This window comes from Stegastes partitus, unplaced genomic scaffold (assembly GCF_000690725.1).
Source record: "Stegastes partitus isolate 25-593 unplaced genomic scaffold, Stegastes_partitus-1.0.2 Scaffold98, whole genome shotgun sequence".
Lineage (NCBI taxonomy): Eukaryota > Metazoa > Chordata > Actinopteri > Pomacentridae > Stegastes > Stegastes partitus.
The window spans coordinates 152,014-176,306 of NW_007577829.1; the positions used below are offsets into that span (position 1 = coordinate 152,014).

Below are 24,293 nucleotides of genomic sequence, written 5' to 3' on the forward strand. Positions count from 1 at the left end.
GCGTGCACAGCTAGAGAAGGAGAGAGATGAAGAGAGCGACAGACAGGAATAGAACATAAGGAAGGAAGTTACAGAGAAAAGACAGAGTTAGACAATGTGCAAAAAAGTCGTAGTAGGGAGAACAAAGACGTGACAAAATGAGACGTGGATTAAGACTGACATGTGAGGCCTCTTTTGTCGACAAAGGCAGCGCTGCAAACTGTGCCTGTGTCATGAAGTAATATTAACATCACACGATTTTTGCGTTCTTGCTCGACCAGAAGCATCTGACCTTGAAACCAAACTTAATGGGACGCTGCACTTAGTTGCTGATGTGATATCGTCCCTTCCAGTGATGCATGTGTATCTAAATGTGTGTTTTAATAATGTATGCACTTACTTTTCTCTTTCTCCACCTTCATGACTTGCTTCTTCCACTCATCGAAAGTGGGGATGTCCTCTTTGCTGGGCACCGAGGGATCATTGACAACGTTGGCCTCCCCAGTCTGAAAGAAACACGGGTCCAGATTTCAATGTTGTAACTACAATCACTTTCCTAATATGTTTACGAGGAGGGGTACGGAGGGTATTTAATCTTAAATTGCTGTAGAGAATATGACTAACTAAGAAGGTTTCTTGGCATCAGTGACTTATTGTGAGTTACGTTCCATTACTGATGACACAAAAGCTTAGTGTGGGGTTGAACAATTACGAGACTCCCATCTGCAGCTCCTGGTAGTCAGTGAGCCCGTGGCCACTACAGCATTCAAACGCATTGGGCTGTGAATAATATTTTGATGGATTATATAAGCGCCCTTTTGGACCTCACAAGAGAGTCTGAGCCTAAAAGTCCACAGACTCAGACAGCCTCTTATGTAAACAGCCCCAACAGCCCAACAAGAGTCAATGCCAACAACATACAGATTAGTCATCAGATCTTAGTTCTAAATAAGCAAAACAATGTAGAAATACATTCATGGACACAATGCCCCTGAAAAGAAGTAGTTCCCCCTCGGGTACACTCGTCTTTCATCATCCTTCAACCATGAAAACACAACTGAAAGCAGGTTGACTCAGAATTTGCAGTTTGAAACATTCAAAGGCTGTCCTTCGCTAGGACAGATGTGTACACTGAATATTTATAACCATCATCTAGTCAGCAGTTGGAAGGAGGTTTTGTCTGTATGGACAGATGGACTGACCAGCTGATCCACAGCACCTTCAGGTCACTAATTATATTTTTATTCCACTGAAGTGTTGGTCTGCAGCAGATGCTCTAAAAGTCTTTCTATTTTTTTTTTTTTTTTTTTTGCAGGATCACGTTTCAGTCAATTATGTCACCTGAACCACGTATGTTGACTGTTATTCAAAGTGTTTTTCCACCACCTGCCCAACAGTCAAATTTTCCATCATGATACACGCAGCTCTGTAATGTGTCTGCTCATACATGACTCCTGAAAACACTCCCATTTATTTCAAATTCCATATTATATTTCTACTTTTTTCAAGCTGCATTTACTGTTTCTACTTATTGCTAAAACATTTTTGCTTTTTCATAATTCACTTAAAATTCTACTTCCCCAATAAATTTATAATGCACAGATACATGTGACAAATAGGTGCGAAAAACAAGCTGCCAACCTGCTGTTCTTGGTGGGGGTGGGAGGCATTGCCCTCCTGTTCCAAACCATCCTCCAACTCCTGGCGCCGTTGTTGTTGTTGTTGTTGTTCCTGGTCCACTAGGACTGGAGTGGACTGAACTTCTGCTTCTGGACCAGAACTGTGCTTCTGGTCTGACCGCTGGTCCTCTATGACAGCCTCATCCACACTACATCACAGAGAGGGAAGGAATGAGGATAAAAAAAAGAAAACAAATAAGTACACAGCAATATTGCACACATGATGCAAAAAAACCAAATATTTATTCAGTTTATTTGAGAGTTTTGACAGTCCTTGGTTGGAGCAGGCAAAACAAGGGAAAAGAGAAATAAAAAAAAAATTTAAAAAGCAGAAGTAAGTGGAGAGCAAGGCCAGCGGTCGACGGTTGCGCACGGCAGAGAGGTGTAGCTTGTACCTTGTTAACTTGTCTCTGTGCTTTGATTGGCTTCCTGTGGTTTGAAACTCACCTGAAGAGAGGGCTGCCAAAAGGGGAGTTTTCACAGGTTGCCAGTTCGGGGGGAATGACCCCGCACTGTGAATCAGAGTGCTCAGCAAAGACAAAGCTGTCTACTGGGAGTTCATCTCCTGCACTGGCAACCCACACTGCACTGAGGGGAAAGAAAGGACATGGCGTTTACCACACCTCCTTACACTGGGGAGGGTAGAGACAGGAGGATGGGGAAGGAGAGATGAGGGGATGGGGACAAGGAAGAGGAGATAAATGACACAGAGGAGGAGAGAGAAGGCCAGAGAGAGAAAGAGTAGAGAGAGAGATAGATGGACAAAAGGGATGGAGAGGTTGCTCGCTGGTGAGGCAGTTGATGTGCACGTCCTGAAATGTCGAAATGTCCTGGTGCCGAATACAAAAGACGCCATGGGATGAAGGTATTCTTCTTGATGTTTCAATCCAGGCGGAGGAAATCTAAACTAATCTTGGTCAAAGTTTCCATGTCCATACAGGTGCTTCTTCGCAGTGTTCTTGTATTTCCATTGCATTTCATTAAAAAAAATCCCTGTGTATGAGCAGTCCCATGTGACTTTACAACGCCGACCACCAGCTCCATGAACAGTGACTTTGAAATATCCAGGAATCACCTCATCTCTTTCAGTTTGTGTTCAGTCATTTTAAAAATGAATTAGAAAACAAATTTGAAATAAAACAGACAACTGAGGGAAACAAAAGTGAACCAACAAAAATATCAAAGAAAATGTGCACGAGAAGAGTTTATAACTAATATTACACCTGAATTGTACAGAAATTGGCTTTAACCATTATAAGAAGAGCATGCAATATATTTTTCTATGATCAGAATTTTAGTTCTCCAATGTGACTTCTTTGTGGTTATAGCCAACTTCCAATGCCAGAGAGCAGGTCTCTGGAGTGCTGAAGTGAAACTGAGCTTACCCTGTGTGGGTCGGGCCTGCACTCTGTGAGGTAGGTGAGTTTTCAGCTTCATCTGGGGATGTGGCTGGGTTTGAGTCCAGGCTTGGATTTGCAGCATGGGCATCACTGGAGGTCTCTGCTAGGGTTGGGGCATCTGTGGACACTTGGCCCTGTGCTAGAACTGGTTCTGGAGATGGGGACACTGGAGCTTCCTGGTCATGGTCCTGGGTGAGAGTCTGCAGGTCCAAGTCAGTCTGGGGTTCTGGGGTAGGTTCTGGCTCAGGAGCAACGGGTACAGTATCTGACTCGGGGTCTGACCTCGTCTCTTCCACCTCGGGTTCCTGTGGATTCACAGTCTGGTGACAGAAAACACAGAAATGCTCACATACGTGTGTCATTTTCTGATGTAGCTCCAATGTTGTCCTGATAGAAACTAGTTTAGGGAAGTGAGAGCAGTTTTAGTGAGAACATTTTATCTGCATTATTTGTGTTTTTACACATGGTTAAAGACCAGTTTTCCTTGTTTCCATTTTTCTGTTTGGGTGTACTTTCCAATTTATTAGGTCAAGCTATAACTGACAGCCTTCCTTTACATTTGTGCAGGGTTTGATTAAAAAAAAAACAAAAAAAACTGGCAACTTAAAATGCCCTAACGTCTGCTTCAGACTACATCTCAGTTGACTATTCACTATTCTGCCTGAAATTAAATGTTTTGATCAGCTTTACATACTTCTGTATATTGTAATTACAATTTTGTAAATACTGCAAATACACAGTCTGGACGTCTTTCAGGAACCGGTCGTTGTCAGTTGTTACCTGTTCATGGTGTATGTTCTGTTCTGCTAGCTTCTCTAGCGCTGCTCTCTCTGTCTCTAATCCCATATCGTATGATGTATGTGTCGCCCATTCTTCCACCACCTAGGGGGGGAAAAAAAACTCACATAATTACAGTCCTGAATGGGAACTTCAAACAATAACAAAACAATTACAGTTCAAGAAATATCATTGCATTACAACATACAACCGTTGCAGCACAAGTCCAATTCTTTGCAGGACATTTTTATTCCTGTTTATTTTAAAGATGCATTTACTTGTACAAATTTCAGACAAAAAAAAGGTCTTTGCATCTCAGGATGTGAAAAAGCCCTTTGTTGATGGACAAAGACCATGTTATAAGGCCAATGACAGACTGCCAGGCCTGCTGAACTGCCCTGGCACGCCTGTTTGATGCTGGACCTCGAACAATGATTCCCCTTCTTCTGTGCTCACAAACGCATACCAAAACACACTCACTTCCCCAAATTATCATTCATTCTAATGCTCATTTGCACGTAAACACACACACAACTTTAAGGGCCCATTCATAAGAACTAAGAGTATCTTATATTTGCCCCAAACCCAGCTCTGAGCCAGCATCAGCCCACTTCAGGCCTGCTTTTCTTGCAAGACCACTTCATGGTTCATCGTAAAAGCATGGAATGACCTCCACAGGCTTAAGATTATTCTGCAACAATGTCGAGTCACTAAGGTTACAGAAAAGACTGGAAAGCTGAGAATTATGAAAGCTTTTAGCCCTGAACTCTAACCCCGCAGGGCAGGTTCTAACCTGCATCACCACAACCTCTAAGACTCATTCAACAGAGAGGCTGACAACGCACAACTCGGCCAATATTTTTTTACTCAGCATTGCTTTTCACTATTTTTAAGGGTTTCAATTATCTCTAATAAATCAAGACATCTACATATCTGTCTAAGTGCTCTTCCTATATCTCAACTACCGTACATCCAATCTGCTGTAAACTCAGCCGGTGTATTGCTGGGTTCCCGAGGAAGTGCAGAGTATAATCTAAAGGTGTTTGGATAAATGGTGGCCACTTTGGGGGCCTTTATCTTGAGAAAACCTTTGGCTGCCTAAGACTAAGGCAGCTGTAGATAAGAGCTGCTTCAAACTTAATCGGTGTATTTCTGGGGACCCAAGGAGGTGCAGCGTCGAGTTTGAAGTAGATTGGACAAATGGGGTTTTGGGGGATCGAACTGCCAACCTTTTGGGAAGTGGACAACCCACTCTCCCCCTTGGCTCCGCTAGAGTCCAAGTGATGTAAATTTTCGCATCTTCCTAAGTCCGTGTGTGCCCATGTAGACTGACTGCGTATGTACAGAGCAGAGATCTCCCAGTAGACTCCAAGCCAGACTAGAAATTAGTATAACAACAACTGTCTGTAGCTGTCTGTGTGCACATCCACAAGGGAGTATAATAAAGCCTTGATGGGTAGAAGTAACAGTAATGAGGCGAAACAACTGATATGTTGCTATCCTCTTAAATAGCTTCCTAAGGTTGAACTTATAAGCACTTACATAATACCTTCCCCCTCTTGCCATCCAGCCTGACCCTGTAATCCAGGACCTCCCTGACCGTTCACTTCCAGCTCTCTAATGCTACACCTTCTTTCTGCATGCCTCCTACTTTTCATTAGAGGTTAGTGGGTCACTCAAGTGCATGACCCAACTCCAACCGCTACCCTGCATGTGTTCTGCTAACTCATACATTTCGCCACCAGCAGCGGGTCTAATAATACTGCTCACCATACCACAGCTGTGCCAGCAATGTTAACCACACTGAATGTTTAGTTTATTTCTGAAGTTGCCATTGACAAGGATTGTATAATTCATGAAGGAGTCGTGCACTACAGTTTCGACGCACCTTGTTTTGTGTGGAGTCCTGCTCCTGCTCGTGGCTGTCGGGGTCTTTGTCCTGGGCAGACCGACCTGGGCCAGACAAGCTCTGCTCTGAACAATACACATGTTGACTGGGGTACCTGAAACACAAACAGTTGAATATTTGTTAGTAGATGTGAAACTATCATCTTCATACAAAAAGTTAACATAGAAGTAGTTTCAGAAAACAGAATTAAAACCTTGAAATTATTTGTAAAACAAAGATTTGGTGTCAACAGCACAACAATGTTATAAGCAATAAGTGCCTTTCAATTCAAACAAAGGTAAGGCTGCACTACATCACATCCTCCACAGTGAGAGCACTTGGTTTCCTCAGGGGAGGGCCACTGACACGAGCTCTATGGATACAGGGCATGAAAGCATTGAGTGGAGGAGGGCAAAGAAGGCTGTAAGTGCAGGGACGAAAGCAGAAAGGCAAAGAGAGAGCTAGAACCAAAAAAAAAGGGTGTAAATTAAGTCTACAAAGAGAGACAGAAAGCAAGAGAAAGGCACAAAGCGAAGAAATCAGTGTGTATAACCAGCAAAATGAAATTCCACTCATTATGTGTGCTCCTACAAGTTGCTCAAGGCAAACTGCATTCTCAGATTCGCCTTCTCAACCCCCTCCTCCATTTGCTCTCTCCCTAGCTCCACTTTGCTTGTAAAAAAGGTTTAGCATGGCTCGGGATACTGCTGAAATTCTGTTAGCGGGCCTCCAAGTCAAGGCGTTCCACGGCCAACTGAGCCTGGAGCACAGATTAACCCACATTATCTCTTCCACACAACTGAGAGACTGTAAGAACTGCTGCTTTTCTGTGTGTGTTAATAATGAGTTGAGTGTACTGTCCTCAAAAAAAAAAACATAAAGAATTTTTATCATATGAACGTCAGATCTCATCAGCAGCACAGATTGAACTGAAAAAAAAAGGAGTGCAAATAGAGACAGAAAGGTTAAGAAATAATAAAATCCTTGGCTAATATTAGGCAGATAAGGTAAGAGATTTATAAAAACACAGAAGACATCAAGATGGAAACACAGGAATGAGAAGTTCAGCTGTTTCTTAGTTGGTTTCTTTATCAGTGGAATCAAAATGAAGTGAACTATGGAGCAAGAGGTTTGTCTAAACATGTTCTCCCTGCTTCCCTGTACACTGAAGTCCTTCTCCAGTAGTTGTTTAAATCCCTAAGAACTCATCTTATTACATTAAAGATACATATTTAAAGTTTTTTTTCCATTAAAATAATAACTTTCTACCTTAAAGTGTTACATCCTTCAGAATGTGCAGATGTATAATGTCCCTGTCTGTCTCTCCAGAACTTGTTCTCTTCAAACCAGAAATCAATTTTGAAAACTAAAAATGATACAAAAAGCTGCATCACACAAGTTAACCACATTGGCTTCTTATGTTTGTTACGTATGGAAGTGGTTTTAAGATTCTCATCAGCACTGACTGCTTATTTCACTCATGATATGTCTTCTACGTCGTTTTTATGAGAGGAGGTTTTAATTACTTTGAACTAATGTTGAGCTATTAGTCCAACGTGTTACACACAGTCAGATTGTGTTAAGCTGAAAGGTGCCAGAACCAAACAAAGACCTCTTCTTTCACTGGCCATTAGTCTGGCAAACAAAATTGGACACTAAATCAGTGTTAATGTAGATCAGACGCTCGCACAAGAGTTTCACACAGGTTCTATTACAGGAAACCACATTCACTGACATTTCTATTGCACATCTAATTAAACCAGAAGGTGTGTATATATCATGGAAGTAGCAACGCAAAGCTCAAACTTAGAGCATCATGACAACACCATGCATCGGTTACTGTCACATGGAGAGGCACAAAGACACAGCTTGGCTAGAAAGCACCATGTGAGCCTCAAACTAGAGCTGTTCCCCTCGAGAGCTCAAATATCAATGCTAGGAGGGAGGGAGGCACATGGACACTAATGTTAGCGCCCTGTCAACCCGGCTGTCAGGACGAAGGAGATGAGCAGCGGGCTTGCATGCTCACGAGCACAGAGACACAGCCATCTGTGCAAGTCGGTGTCCTGTCATTCAGAGAGCCTCTCCATCTTGACTCTGTTCATTAATATTTGAGGTGATGGAATGACGAGATAAAAGATGACAAGAACATCCGGCTAAGTGGAAGGATCATTTGAAAGCCGTGATGCGAAACACAGACAGATTTATGAACAGATGATGACTGAAAATGATAAGGTGTTAATTCCAATATTGAAGCTTCTTCTTCTATTCATTTTGAAATGGAATTCATCAAATTTATCGTAAAAGTTTTCATCTAGGAGTTATGGCTTACTGCTGAATCGACATGTTGTCTGGCTGCGCTGCAGAAAAAATTACTCAGAGTAGAGAAATTAATATATCTGCCTATTTCATGAAGGATTTATCCTTGTAGTGTTGTGTCTAGGACAAAGTCCTTGCTCTGCAATTCTGAAAGACAGCTGACTGTGATGCCAAGACATGACATTTACTGCTGTCCTTTTGGGTCCCCGCTGACAATGAAATATGGGCATGTTCCTATATGCGTTAACACCTCATAATATACGCATTCCCCGAAAGGGTTAATAGGAGTCACAAAGCCAGTGAACCTAAGAGTCACGTACTGTACAGATACTGAGGAGTAAACCTGAACCACGGCTAACGTAGGCTCCTGGCTAAACTTAGATCCATAGGTTTGAGCTATGTTGTGAGGCGTTTCAAATGTCTGCCCCATCCCCATCTACTCAAACGTGCACGGATGTACGGGGAGGACGTGTTACGTATATATCACTGAGGTTATGTAAGAGACTGCAATGTAAAACCCCTGTTGTTGCATCACTGATGATTAATAGCTTTATATTGGCATTTTTCTTGAATAAACAAAAACCTCTAAAAAAAAGAAAAGAAAAAAAACTGACCTCCAATGTCAAAGCAAAGTGAAATTTGGATTTACTGACTCATCACCAGCAAAATTAACAAAAGAAAACAACTCATTAAATTACATTACAGGTCAAGTCAGATCAACTCCTCGTCCTCAACAGGAAAAGTCTTGTCACACAAAACTCCCAGAGATCATAACTGTCTATGCTACCAAGTAGAAAAGCCATTTGCACCAACCTCAAATCAACATCGTGAAAACATCAATTTGACACAGCAACAAACACACCTCTTAGCTTCCTCTCAATTGCTGAATCAGCCACTTTGACACTATGCAAATTATTTATAACTTTCCTGCACATGGAAAGTGCACCCAACATGAGATATGCACACAGTTAGATGATAGAGGTTTGAACCCAGAGCGTTGCAGAGACAGCCACAGGAAACAATTAATAAGGGATGGATGCAGTAAAGACATCTTTTATTTATGCTTCTACCCATGTTTCATACTGATTCCAGGGCTTAAAGTGAAAAATAATCCTGAGCCTGAACTTTTTTGCTTTTGGGTGGGAGTACAATCTTGCAAATTAGTAAGACATTAAGATATCTGCCTTCCCAAACTCAGACTGCAGATTATAGTAATACCAAAGAAGGTCAATCGGTTGTGGTAGGTACTCCATCTGACTACAACATGGTGCAAATATATTGTTTAGCAACCAATCAGTAAAAGACATGGAAAAAGGACACTGATTCACCTTTTAACAATATGTGCACTATTTATTATCTCCGCCAAGGAGGTTTTCATCACTCCGTCAGCTTGTTATTAATGATATCAATGTTAACTCAAATGCTAAAGGTATGTTTTGATTCTCCATGAATCTAATAGTGTAGATAAAATGAACACAGGACTTTAACATTGGCTGGAAATCACAATATGGTGGAAATGAGCTGCTTGGTGGAGGTCTGCGCTTGTTCAGAGGGCTTTTCCAGTTTTGAAATACAATACTTCGTCAATATTCAATGAAAACACAAATCTTTTGAGGTTTTCAGAAAGACTTTTCTGAAACGCTGGTGCTATATCTCGTGCATTTATGTAACCAGCGTGCTGATTTGACACAAACAGTTTTGACAAAGCATTTTTATCTTCAGCCAACTTTTTGCACAGATTAACGAGTGGCTGAGATATGGTGAACAACAAGTCATGTTCTGCAATGAACGTGCATACGCGTATTTTTAAATCACAAACCCGATCAGTCATTGATGCCGGTACCTCAGCGGTGGCTGCTGCTCCTGGCAAATGAGGTAAGTTTCAGAGCAGACAGCAGCTCTAGACAACAACTCTAGACAAAAAAAATCTTAAATTTAAAAATACAATTGGAGAACTCATTTTAAAAAAACAATTTGGTAAGTAAAAAACAACACAAACTCAAATGGCCGGCGACTTCTCAAACTCGATTGGCAATGTAGTCCGTTTTTTTTTTTTTTTTCAGAACCAAGCGCCGCACACCGGAAATCCGGCACGGTGCCGGAATACTTTAAGCCATGTGATTCTGAGCTCAAAAAACAGTGTAATCCAATCTACTCAATTTACAAATCAGTTTTAAGTGTGACTACAGGGCAGCATCTGTGAAAATAATGGGCAAAATACACTTTTTTGTAACTGTTGCTCAGTAATTGAGCTGATTTTTTTCCTCAGAAAATCCTACGTGTGAGAATTCATTCTCCTTTGGTCAGAGATCTGCAGCTGCAAAGCACTTTCAGGGTTAGTCATGTCCCTGGATCTTGAGTGTTTGCATGATCTGTTTACTCAGAGCCTTCTGAATTTAACTGCTGGCGTCTTTAAACAGGATGCTACAAAGTCATGGAAGTGCTTTACAAATTTTCTATAGGTGTAACATGGTCTGAATACTTGAATGTTTAATGCTAAGCAATGACATGTTCTGTTTTTTTTTTTTTTATTAACATATCTTAGTTCCTGCTTGCTGTCTGAAACAACCCACAGCTGTTTCACTGTCTAGTTTCAGTCTCGCTTCAATTAAGGACACAAGAGGCTTTAACAGTCACTAAAATATGCAAATAATTGATAAAACTCTCAAAATTCCTCTAAATGGGTATTTGCAGTTGCTGTTGTTAATATGTGCCCTCACTTATGTAATTACTGACTGGGACTGGTTACGTTGCCAAATTTTGCTTGTTGTTATTTTGCAAATGGTCTTTATTTGTTCAGATAAGGTAGCACTTGTGTCAACAGACATGGCTGATAAGCAGATCACAAACCATATCACAGGTTTAAGTGAACACGTCACAGTGTAAACCGTCCTGTGTAAACTTCCGCGATCACAGATGCAAATGTGACTGACTTCCGTAATGTGAGTAACTGAACCAATATTGAACCGGAGCTTGTCAAGTCACAAAGTTCTAAAGTCAAATAATAAAAATATAAACACAGAGAATACATTTTTATGGAGCAATTTAAGCCCACAAACGCCCAGCACCAACAAAGATACACAGAAGCACAAACCAAAATGTGCAACCAGTGGGATGCTGTGGCCCGCTCAGCGTCATATCCATGCATGAATGGAAAGACCTGAGTATTGACATTCCTTCCAAAGGTGAAAAAAAAAGGAAAGCTGGTGAACGGAGGAAAAAAAAATCTAAAACGGGAGCTGAACCGAGAGGATCTGATTTGCGGGTCTATCGTGACCTACTTTTTAATTCAAATGCTTACGCAACAGTGGGAGGGGTAATGTATGACCCACAAATGGAGAGAAATACAGGGAATAACAAAACAATAAAAGGTATTTTATTGGTATTATTGTTTTAATCGTTTGTCCGTTCGAAATAAATAAATAAATAACAAAAGAAAGAAAGAAAGAAAGAAAGAAAGAAAGAAAGAAAGAAAGAAAGAAAGAAAGAAAGAAGTATTAAAGAAATATGCACATTACATAGTGGTAGTGGGCCGAGAGAATGAAGAAGGAGCCTGAGGCGAGATTAATGAGTCAGCAGTCTGCAAATATCCTCTTCCTCATTCTGTCTCTATCCTTGTTTCCTGTCCCACTTCAAAAGCACCTGGGGATTTGCAAGAAGTGTTTCCATCTTTTGCATTTTCCTCTGAAGGCTACAAATGGCTCTATAGTGTTCCTATAAAACACCTGAAAGACTATCATCTTTGGACAGATGTGCACAGAGACACTGGCCACACGATCCATCGCACTGTCTGCACTGGTTCCGAGCAGTCAAATCCCCTGATATTTCCTGTTGGCTTTAGTGCCATTCAGAATCAGGGGACATGACACAGCTCTACCAAAACAACCGTACTGTACTAACTGACTGGGTTGACACAGAGGGGACAAAAGTGCTGAGACAACAGGAGGACTGATTAATCTGACAACAGCAGAGTCAAATATTATCACCATCCGCATGGTATGCAAAGTGCACTCTGATCTTTTCCCAAGCAGGATGTTTTCCTGGTGACCAAAAGCTTTCCGGGCATCAAGCATGACAGCAAATCTTGTTAGGGTATGTACCGCTCCCTGTAGCTTTGGATCCTTTTCTTTTTCTAAACAATCTTTGACTGATTTAACAGCCTCACCCAAATAACCACAGGAATCACAAAAGGTTCTGCCCAACTCATCTTGGTCAGAGCTTTACACTGCAACATGTGCGACATATAACACAACTCAGAGCAGATTAGTCGTAGCCTTTTAGTCTCCTGGCCTAAATCTCAGACCAGCATGTTCCTCTTCATTACATAAACTCTCTCTTGCACACACACACACAGCAACTGACCGACAGCACATGGTGTACACTAAGTCCCTACCATCCTTAATTGTCTTAAACCAGTTCTGCCGACGTTTGTATGGCTGATCCGATCCCATACATTTGCCCTCGATGTTGCTGCAACAGGGGTAACTTAGCCTCCATACACAGGATGCCAAATGCCTGCAGAGGACCCCAGAAAGATCCTAAAATTGCTACTAGTCATACAAACGACTTCAAACCTTGGATCCTCAGTAGGGCTAAACATCTATCCCTCCATTATCTAAACACCGCTTTATCCTGTAGAGGGAGATGGGGGGGCTGGATCCTGTCCCAGCTGACTCAGGGAGAAAGGCAAGGTACATCCTGGACAGACCGGCTGGTCAATTAATTAATTTCAAATCCAAATCACAGTTTGAAACAAAGCAATTAACAAATAGCAAAGGCTGTAATGTAACATATACTCGGTTTGGCTATTAAATAATGAGACTAATGACGTAATTCAACTTCAGTTAATTCAAGCAGATTGAAATTTTCAATTTTCAATGTATAACACGGGGTTTGACAGACAGACAGACCGCCAGCCTTATTATAAAATAGCCACGTTTTGCAGTGCACCTGACCCACGGACTGTTGGGCCAATATTTTTACAAATTTATACCGTTGTTGTTGTGTAACTCTCATGTGTTTGATGATGTGCTATGTGGTAATGCTTTATTAAATGGTTTAAATATATTACACATAAAATCTTAAAGAAAAAATATATTGCAAATCAAATTGGAATTGCAATATCTGTCAGAAAAATTGCTATTAGACATTAAATACTAGAAATTTTCCTCAAATTGTTTAGCCCTACACCTGGGAAATGTGAAGATCAGACTGTAGAGATGTGTGCAAAAGATGAAAAAGCACAACCTTCTAAACCATTGCCACAAAATGCTGAAAAGAAACGTGTTTTTTTTTTTTTGTTTTTTTTTAAAGGGTGAGCTAATTTAACATATTTTTAAGTAACTGCGTGTACAGTATTGAGGTTTTGGTGATTCATTTAGCGGCAGGTTGAATACTACATCTGTTTGTCCCCTGGCCAAAGGGAAAGGAGCAGTCTTGTGATGCTTTTCACTTTAGTTCAGATTATTCTTGACATATAATATGAGGTGCTGGGAGTGAAGTGAACAGTGCAAGAAAGGCACTGAGTTAGTTTCCTGTTTAAACTCGACTGGCAACTCACCCAAGTCTAATCACATGGTTGGAACGGGGAAAAAACACTATAAAAGTCTTTCAAAAATCCAGCTGCTGTCGCCCAGAAGGATTTATTTCCCTCTGAGGATAAATACTTTAATCAGCCAGAGAATCCATATTCAAGCGAGACACACTGTGCTTCACATCTACACAGCTGATAGGGAGACAGAGAGGCAGATGGAGCGAAAAAGAGCTGAGGACAGAATCCAGGATCCACGTGGGCAGAGGTGGATTGTGGGGCAGGGAGATGTGTCAGAGCTCGCCAGGAAAAGTAGGCCAGCGCATCTGCCAGGCAGACAAAAACATGCCGTCACTTTTTGGAGGAGAGGGGAGGGCAGAGCCTGAAAGGCCAGCCTTAGGAGGACTGACCGTTTGTGTGTGCACTCTAATTTTTCTCCACATGGAAGCATGAAATAATGTAGAGCAGCAGTTTGTTCTAAAGCCTGCTGATCCCGTATAATCCTCTCCACTGGTGCATCCTCATGGCAGCCAGGACATAGTGGCTGAACTGGTAAATAACTCTCCTGCCAACAAAGACAAGAGTCCTGAAGCAGAGCCTACCTGCAAGCGCATCACTGGTACAAAGAAAAGAGAGACCATACCTCCCCTGTGACAGCCTCTCCTTAGAGGTTATGAGTACAGTGCAGAATTGATTTTAAGATTACTTTATATTTTTAAAGCCTTGCATGGACTTGCCCTAGGTTACGTTGCTAAACTCCTCATCCCTTAGTCCCTCTTCAGTCGGCTTCAAACTGCTCTTCATTCTACACACACAGTTAAAATCCAAAGGGATCAAGCATTTTCTGCCCTAAAAAAACATCAAGACTCACTTCTGTTCTTTAGCTAGTTCTTCAGACATGGCGACCACGACTGACCACATTCTTAATCCATCTTTTATTTCCTTTTTTGTACTTGCTGAAAGTAACTTACTTATTGACATCCACGCTTGTGACAGGTGGATTGTTTTTCCAAAATCCCTCCTCCGTTGTGTGGGATGTTTACAGACAGATATGACACCAGACAGATTTCTTTTCGAAAGTTGCCTCTGATCCTTTACATAATACATTTGTCTTGGATGATGTTGCCTAGTAATGAGAACTCCACCCAGAGGTAGGCAATGACCTGATGAGAAGCTGAAAAACATCCCAAAAAGAACCCAGCCACCACTCTTCCTATCTGATGTGATGGTTCCTTAGATCAAGAGATGCACCAGCCAAGTTTCAAGTGGACTGAATGTACAGTTACCAAGATATAGGGAGAGCACACAGACAGAGATTCATTAAATTATTACTGGATGGTAGAGCCCACCTTGATATCTTGCGCTCATGTAGAAACTGCAGCTCTGTGCTTTCCCTAAGGGCTTCTTCCTCTGAATTTCTTAGGTAAATTCCTTTCTGTCTGGAATTGATTTCACATAGCGAGAGCTCTGTTTTCTACTAGAAATTTCACTAACAGGCAAACAGAGGAGTCAAGGAAAACATTTAAAGAAATGGATGCTTTCTACCTTGCTGCTGAAGACATTAGCATTACTGCTCTGTTGTTTTGTGTCGGGTGACCCAAGGCACTGTACGTGGTGAATGGGGTTTGAGTAAAGGGCTCATTTGCCTAAGTGCTGTAAGTGCTGACTTGCTGTATTGGAGGAGGAGTGGAGGCATCACAATATACTTCTTTCTCTACCAAGAATTGCGACCTGTTCTTGACACCAAGACACAGGCCTGTTCTTAATAAAGCATTTCAGATCACTAAAGCAACAATGACTGACCCTAAAGGTGATGCTTTTTTTTTTGTGGTCCAACATTTAGAATTAAGGTCAATGCATGATCGGTACATCTGCATGAGTCCACAAGACCTACATTTTGTCATCTGCCCAAATCTGCAAGGTCCCGTATACATCCCACAGTAGGTGTAACGTAACCGTCTCCACAAAATGCTGAGAAATGCGGAACAGCAAAGAACCGGTCAGGGCATGGAACTGGTCAGTTCGCAGGAATGCAGAAACTAAGAACTGACCTTTAGGAGTAAAAACATTTTACTTATTTACTTCTCTCTCTCCTCACTAGATTCTAGAAGAGCTTAAGAGCTGTCCAAACCTGTTAGGATTCCCGAGCAAGCGGAAAGCGACAGAATAAACATGAGTGCACAACCCAGAAGAAGCAGAAATGTGAACAGTCTTTGATTTAAAATAACAACTGGCATGCCTAAAGTCACCGAACAGATTTCAAGCTCCTTTTTACTTATTCTGCTCATGCCCAAGGGGTGATTGCTGCGAAAATACTACTACAACATCACACGTCCTACTTTCAACACAGACGCACACTCAGTTGATGATGGATTGTGTTTGTAACCAGGCAAAGCAGGTTCGTCACTAAGACCAGCAGGCAGCCCGTCGAACAATCTGTGTTTATCTAAAATGTACGGAGGAAAAGTATGTTGAGACAGAAATTACAAACAGGTTCCGTCAATGTCTCTATAGCTGCTATCGGAACCATCTGACTTTGAAGCTCTTATCAGAGACTGACATCACTTGAGACTGATCCAACTTCATCATCTGTCTGTCCGCGACAGCCAACACAGACACCACCGTGGATGTCCGAGTGCAGCCCAAAACTTGTGTCTGTGCAGCCACTGCGCTACACTAATGCACAAGCAGCAGTGCACATGTACGGAGCAGAGTCCTCAAAGCTGCCTAAGTAGACTAGAAAGTAGCAGAACAACAACATTTATGCAACACTGGTATGAGTGGTGTGCGCACGTGTGTCAACAAAAGAATATAATCAGGGCCTTGGGCTTTAGGCAGCTAATTGCATGCTGATAACCTGAAAGGTGGCCAAACTGGCTTCTGCACATCCAGTAGACTTCAAACTCGACACTGCATTTTGTCAAGTCCAAATCAATAATCCCACCAAGTCTGAAGTAGATTGGATGTGTGGTTGTTGAGACATATAAAGAACAGACACAGACACACACACACAGACACACACACACACATTGCTTCAACTCCTACTCGAATTTTGTGAAATCTATTGTCAAAGAAGTAGCTTAAGAATAGCCTGGTTGTAATCAGGGAAAGAGAAGTGAGATCTAAGAAAAAAATCCCAAAGATTGTTTAGTGATCGACTGTATGCATCATCAAACTAAATTAGAATTTTTCAAAGTAAAATACATAAACATATTGTCAAAAATATAGACTGACTCTCACACTCACTGAGGAGAACATTATATTGTATATTCAATCATGTACCAGTCATATAATTTGATTGGCTGTCTTTATTTGAAACAGGAAGCCAGTCTGAAATAACACTCGATGCCATGGGACATATTAATTTCGAGAATAAAAATAGTGTAAGCTTGAAATAATGAAGCATTGTCAAAACAACGGCACAGCTTCGTCCTTCTAAACTGATTTAAGATTCTGCTTAACTAACATGGTCGGAAGCTTTCTTCTTATTATTGGTGAAATGCCATGATGATTCATGCACTGACAAGAATTCAGTAGTTCCTGACACAATGCCGCCGTTTGATCCTGTTTAGTTTCAATCTTAGCTGACGGCAATTCAATAAAACCCTTGAGTGAATTTTATTTATTGAAAGACCACATGCTCTTATGATCCACACTAGTTTAATCTATTTGTAAAGCTTATTTGTCTTGCTGATCTGTAAGGATCCCTATTCGACTCCACCAAAGCTGTGACGCACAGAAATCCTTCACAATTTACACAGGAGCCTTTCGCTAGGATATAGTGTGAATGAACAGACACACCTTTATTTGAGAGATATCCTGGAGCAACAGGTAGGCCAAGTCACAAGGTGAAGGAAAGACTCTTGTAGACTAAGGTTCACCTAACAGACCTGCAGCCCATCGACAAGACGGACATTTTCATCAACAACCAAAACTAAACAGCCACAGGGGTTAGCACGCTGTTCCAATAAAGTTATTAATGAAACAATTCAGAAAGCCGACTAAATATCACTTAAACATCGAGACATAACAACAAGGCGGAACAACGCTCAGGTGGAAATGAAAACCTGAGCAGCAGAGAGGGTCTCAGCACAGACAGCATAGATGAAATGTTTTTAAAATGATTTTTAATTTTTTTTTTTAAGACCAAGTCAAACAAGTGTTTAAGTACACCAAAACTATTTTCATGATTTATTATTTTCTTGGTTAATTTAATACATATTTATTTGTTAAGTGTAACCATCATTGTATGACATAGTAATGTATTAAATCTTTACAGTGAATAAGCATTTATAGTATGCTTAGCATTTTTGCTTAAAAAAAGAAAGAATAATCAATCATTACAATTGAGAAGTGAATTTTATTCAATTTCACTGGATGATAAGGACTCACAAATCAATATCATATCCTATGGAACACCACTTAAAGACTAAAATCAACTATTCAAAACAAAACAACAGTTTAGTAAACTAAGTTCTTATTTTAAAAAAAACTAAAACAATTTAAAAAATAGCCATAATAATGTATTGGAGAAGACGTTTTGAGCTTTTGAGGGATTGGTTTTGGATGAACTGGCGTGAATTAGACCATGTTTAAACATTATAACACAACACAGATGTCAATTAACATAGTAAATTAAGAACAAATGCATTATTAATGGTAGTTATTATCAAATCAAAGCTTATGTTTTCAGTTTAAATTCTGATTATTAAATCAAATAACATCTGGACTGACCAGAGGAGCTACAAGAAACCCAGAATTCACACTTGAGCTTAAAGGCCACATTATAACACTGTATTTACTAGCAGTGAAATTAAGCTCACATTTCTTACGCTGAGCTAGACAAAAGACCCACAATCGCAGCATGGTGGCGGCGCTGTGAATCATCGCAGAGGTCCCAGTCAGACGGGGATCAAAGAGGCTTGAGAATACGACATCAGGAGCACCGGCTCAGGACAATGGGACTGAGGGGCGCAGTCATGTGATATAATGCAATTTGATAGGAAAAGCCACTTTGCCAGCGAGGGGTAGCATGGGTGGGGTGTGGAAACAAATGTGCATTCTTCATCAGTATGTATGCATCAGCTGGCACAGCGAGAGAACAAAAACTCATCAAACATTCACCTTAGTACATGGTGTACCAAGCTGCTCTGGCGTGGTGATTGGCCACACAAGCTACAGTTCCAAGGAAATTCATTTAAGAATAAAACACTAACAAAACTCAGCAACATTTTTGTTTTGAACAATACGGCCGACTCACACAGTAGTACCTTCATACTTAGCTAATCTTTAACAATGAACCAGCTGTATGATGCCCGTTTGATTGTTTCATCCATTAACAATCTAATTATTTTGGTCATTTAGGCATCTTGCATTTAGTAGGCGGCTTGAGGAAAGTAGATTTGATGGCACCAGAGAGCCTTTACGTACAAGGTTCAGTGAAAACGTGCCCTTATTAGCTTCAGTACACAATGTTCTTTGGTAACCTTTTGTGTCAGCTGTGGACAGGGCCTCTTTCTGTGACTCGCCCCTCACCAAGACAGGCAGTTTAAACGTCACGCACTTTCTGAATTAGAAGATTGTATCATACCAACAAGGACAAAATAGAGAAAGGGTCCCCGACACGCACAGAATTCATGCATGAGAGCTAGACGGGCGCTGCAAAAGGTAAACAGCAAAGAGCAGTGAGTGAGAGAGGGGAGAGGGGGATGGGACGAGAAGAAACCAGAGCATTTTACGGGAGAGGAGAAAATACAGCCTTTCTCTGAGCAGGCAAGGAAAAGCAAGGCAAATTTAATCCAAAACTTGAAGTAAAAACTGTATCCAGCTATTTGAAATGCCGTCAGATGCAATAAAACAACTGAAAATAGAACAATTTCATGTCTAAATTGTTTTAGAGTCATAACATACAATTAAAACCCCTGGAGAAACCACTTGGCAATTTTAATTACTCAGGAATTATGTTGACAAGAGGTTTAAATAAAAAACAAGTTCAAACTGAAAGCTCAGTTATCAAACAGTCTAATCAATCCAATCTCTTGCCTCTGCCATACCCTCTTCTCACACAGGCAAACGCACGCATTAACACCACATTAGTTATCTGAAGATGGTCCCCGCCTTTTAAACCTAACAGTCTCCACCTTCAGAATACTGTTCACCAGCTCAGTAAACAGCAGTATTTTCTCTCCAACCACTGTGAGAGCCTCGAGCTACTGGCTTGCGATCAACGCTCACCGCGGGACTACCTATTCCGAGAATCACATTATGTGAGCAACAGGATTCTGCAAAGAAGTTCCTGCTTCCAGGGGAAACAAAATTACTCAATTATGACAGAAAATTCACGATACAAAAATGTGTTGATATGCTTTGTGGGACGTGCAGATTTAGCTTGGGACTTCAAATGAGGTTACTGCTGAACAGTTTTCTGATAAAGGAAGTGAGAGACAAGATTACCACAAGCTAAGACTGAGGATCCTGAATCTGCTTTTCATTTTTTTAAAGGCAGACTTACTTAAGAGACCTAAGAGAGTTAGATAAGGACCATGTATCTCTGCTCAAGTCATTCCAGTTTTCATTCACAATCAAAATACTGTGATAACAAACATGAAATCGATTTTGTCGGTAGGTTGTTGCTTTCACACTGACTTCCTTCTAAAGAGTGCAGGTATTCTCACCTTAACACGCACTAAACTAATGAAGTTTTCTTCCAATCAATGATTTGGTGCAGACAAACTGCAGCCAAGCTATGTTGTATAAACAGCCATGTGATTGGATTATGATTACCACACTCACTGCAAGCACCGCAGGTTCATTATCTAAACAAATTCTGCTGCAATCAAAAATTAGGATTGTTTTGATCACCAACCTTTGCAGCATTACCCTGATACATGAATCTACTGCAGGTGCTGGCTCGCTCTGATCGCTTTAAAACGTGCCAGTGGAAAGTATTAGCATACACAGGCTTGTATTGATAGCTGGGACACAGGAAGGCCAGCGGGCAAGAGAGCTCAGTGTGCTCATCAGTCTGCATGGCCGGTGGGCAGGAACAATGGTGTGGGCTGGAGTGCCGTGCCGGTCCAGTTCTGTCTCCTCGCATAAAACCAGAGCTGCCAACTCGCAGCGCTAAACCTCGACCTGCTACAACAACAACAGAGAGGTGGACTCTGAGTAACTGAGCCTCTGGACTCTCGGCCAGCAGTTTAAGAAACGAATGGTTTTGTCATGAATTTTTAAAGAGATGCATAAAGTCTAATAGACCCACTGGCAGCTGATTAGACCCAGTCACTCGAGCTTCATTTAGGGGATATTATTTGTATTTCACAACTTTCTAACCAGTGTCAAACAAAATAACATCGGTATGCAATTTTTTTTTTAATGGTTTGTCATTATTTTAATTAAACAAATCATAAACATAGTGTGTGTATACTTCTTTGGCTCATTTAGATCAAATATAAAACACGTAAAAAGCCTGACATCAGCAACTGTTTGGCAATCAATTTACTGTTGATCAAGTAGTCAATTGACTGATAATGTTGGCTCTACTCTGAATTATGAAGATTCCAGACAGTAGCAAGAAACACTATCTGGTAAGCTTTGAGGGGATTTAGAGAAAAGACAACAATAGGGCTGGGTTTGCATGCTGAAGGTGGTGATTTGTGTTTATTTTTTGGCATCTTGGTCAAATGCTACGTTTGCTTTGAAAGATAATCTGTTGTTTTGCTTTAGAAACCTATCTAATTCCAAACTTTACAAATCAATCGATTCTTTAAATTCAGGAGTTTAAAAAAAAGAAATAGCAACTCAAGATTCCAGTCATGTGACACTGACAACCAATGTCCATTTGCAACAAAACAAAAATCCAAAACTCCAGAACTAAACTTTGTTTATGTTTGATGTCTGTTTAATTAAGGAAAAAACTTTTCCACATTTACCTTTTAGTGTTGATAGGCTAATAATCATGGCGTAACTAATCGGATGATGCAGCGGCCATGACATTTCTTGCAAACACAGAATGACGACAGCAGACAGAGGGAGGCGGCTACATTAGCGCCAAAGTATTATATTGTAAATTAATTATTCTTATCTAGAATGAGGAAAAAACAAACAAACAACACAGATCATTGAAAAAAAATCAGGCTTAAATAATCAGCCTGGCCAATAATCAGTCAAAGTCTGCTTGCCTATGCAATGAGCACTTAAGCACTGTATCTACAATTCTACAATTTCATTTAGCAGACGCTTTAATCCAAAGTGACTTACATCTGAGAGAGTACCATCACATTATGAATGTCATGTGAATGTGGACAGATGAACAGATAAGATGTACCTGATCTAATGCCATTGTGGTAAATTCTGAACAACTGTTGTGTGCTAGAATTGTTTTATCTGACAATATACACTCACCTTATTAGACAGAAAAATAATTAAACCTACACAAATAAAGTGACGAGCTCAGAGAGCCCTGGCGTCCCTCCAGCAATGACCTATCACCATGACTCAAAGGGAAGTAGGCATGTGGAAATGTGCTGCTAATAAAACTTAAATAGGGTTACATCTGCGGTTCTTCAATATTTTCTTAATCTGTCACTATTCTATCACTTTCATTGCCAACTAAAGTACATATCTGTAAAGCCTTCTTACTTAGCCGCTAGCTGCTAGCATAGCCTTAGCCACTGTAAGAGAAGCAAATTTCCTGTTTTCTTGTTCAGTTTTTGCAGTCTCTGCTTGAGAGACATTTTTGAGAACACAGTGTCACTACAGACAGACCTAAAGTAGCTCATTTAATTTATCCATAATTGATCAATAAAAATACAGATACCAACAATAGGAAAAATGCCAAATATCGTCCAAGATAATCCGCCAGGCAAATAATCAGTCCATCTGTACTATAAACCTTCTCAGTTCCTTTAGTCTTCAATCAAAGACAGCATTCACAAAGCACATGCATCCAGAAAGACAAGACCGGAAAACCAACAACAACAACGCAGTTACCTAATCAAGGCAGTGGTGGGACGACAGAAAAAAAAGGCACGTGCGTGGACACACATGCTGTAAATCACAGCAGCCACATGGCATTACAAGACCGTAAAAGTTACAAGAAGACGGCAGGATGAAATGAATAGCTGGGAGGTGATGAGCTTCAGGAAAAGGTTAAACTAAGCAACACAGTGTTCTCCGAAAGCTGGTTCTGTAACCTTCCAAATTACCTTCCACCCAGCCTCCTCTTTCATAGCTGAAATAGCCTAAATGCACACAGAGCCTTCTCTGTGTCTCTGTCATTTACTCTCCGTGCCCAGTACACGTGCCGTGTACCAGTGTTTACTGGTGGGAAATACACACAGCGCTATGGGTGACAACAGTCTTGCTGACCACCGGTGCACGAGAGCATCGGGCAAAGGATCTTCTTATGCAACAACTGCCCCGAAAGGGGAACTTTTACGAACACATAGTTCTTCAACAAGAGGGTCCTCTAGCTATGTCCTGGCCTCATTCTTAGTATAGTACTCACTTTGTTTTTCAGGAAGTGTTTAGACACTGGAATATAGAAACAAGAAATATTAAAAACCTTTATCTACTGAAAACTTTTCCAAGTTTGTGCATGTGTAATGAAATGAAATGAAATGAAAAATACTTTTTTTTATCCCAGAAGAGAAATTCAATGAAGGAGATTACCCCTTATACTATTGTTCATAAAGTCCATTAGCCTGTTGACTTATTGCAAGCTTTTTGGCGGGTTCAGGCAGATCACAACAAAGTCAACACCTAGATTTGCTAAAGGAGTAGAGGTGTGAGCTGAGATCCGATAGCAGAGGGCAAGTGAAATCCCATACAGTCCATCTCCTCATCCTATAGGTGAACTAGGAAAGGAAACAGGTTGGACAAGCAAAAACCCTATGGTGTACTCTTACTGAGCTTGTGTCAAAACATACAGCACCAACACCTTGCTTGGTAAAGCAGAAGCAAACAACATACCACATACCACAAAGCCTTCAAGTAATGTGAACTGGTCTCATGTAATTACATATAAAGCTAATCAACACATTTCAGCAGAAATTAGGCACAGATTTAGAATTTAATGGCACTGGACAGACAACTTAATTTAACTTGCACATGCTCAAAGAATTGCAATGCATTGCGAGTGTTGTTGTGCTGTGGATAATTAAAAAGTATCTGCAGTCTAATGGAATATAATAGACAATCTCCAACTGGTCAATTGGCTGCAGTTATCTCATAAGCGCTAATCATATTACATAATGACAATAATCTTCAAATGGCTGTGAAACTAATAAGCCTATGTCACAGGAACATAATGAGATGATGACAAGACTTCATTCCTTGAGCACGTTCCTGCACAAAGACAATTTTTAAAAAAATCACCTTTTGTAGTTCTCAGGTGGTTTTACAAAATATATTATTAAAATAAAGATGTAATCAGTCGGCCAACAGTTTGTAACCTGCAATAAGTGCTAACACGCCACCAACGTCTCAGCCCTAAAGTTAGGATCTAAATATGGAGAAACTGTGTGTCTGTGGTGAGCTATCATTACCGACAATAAACCTGGCTGGAAATGTGCACCCTCACGCAAACAGTCTCAGGAGCACATGCACACACTTTCTCCAGCAATGCTGATGTCAACAGCGTGAGCTAGCTTACCGTACACACAGTAAGATCCCTGTTGCTGACTATGTGAGTGAAGGGGCAGCACAACACACAGAGCACA

General features: G+C 40.8%; 1 protein-coding gene across 3 annotated transcripts in view; it reads right to left on the reverse strand.

Annotated features, from left to right (window-relative positions):
- The window catches only part of suco (SUN domain containing ossification factor), a 48,258-nt gene that overhangs the window by 20,632 nt on the left and 3,333 nt on the right, over positions 1 to 24,293 (reverse strand). For 2 of the 3 annotated variants that reach the window (XM_008277427.1, XM_008277426.1), the window contains exons 2-7: positions 5,724 to 5,838; positions 3,839 to 3,940; positions 3,044 to 3,378; positions 2,106 to 2,246; positions 1,621 to 1,807; positions 380 to 485 (exon numbers count right to left, since the gene is read on the reverse strand). In XM_008277427.1, coding sequence (XP_008275649.1) covers positions 380 to 485; positions 1,621 to 1,807; positions 2,106 to 2,246; positions 3,044 to 3,378; positions 3,839 to 3,940; positions 5,724 to 5,838 — 986 coding nt within the window. The remainder of the gene's footprint in view (positions 1 to 379; positions 486 to 1,620; positions 1,808 to 2,105; positions 2,247 to 3,043; positions 3,379 to 3,838; positions 3,941 to 5,723; positions 5,839 to 24,293) is intronic. The other variant, XM_008277428.1, reaches the window with a different exon arrangement.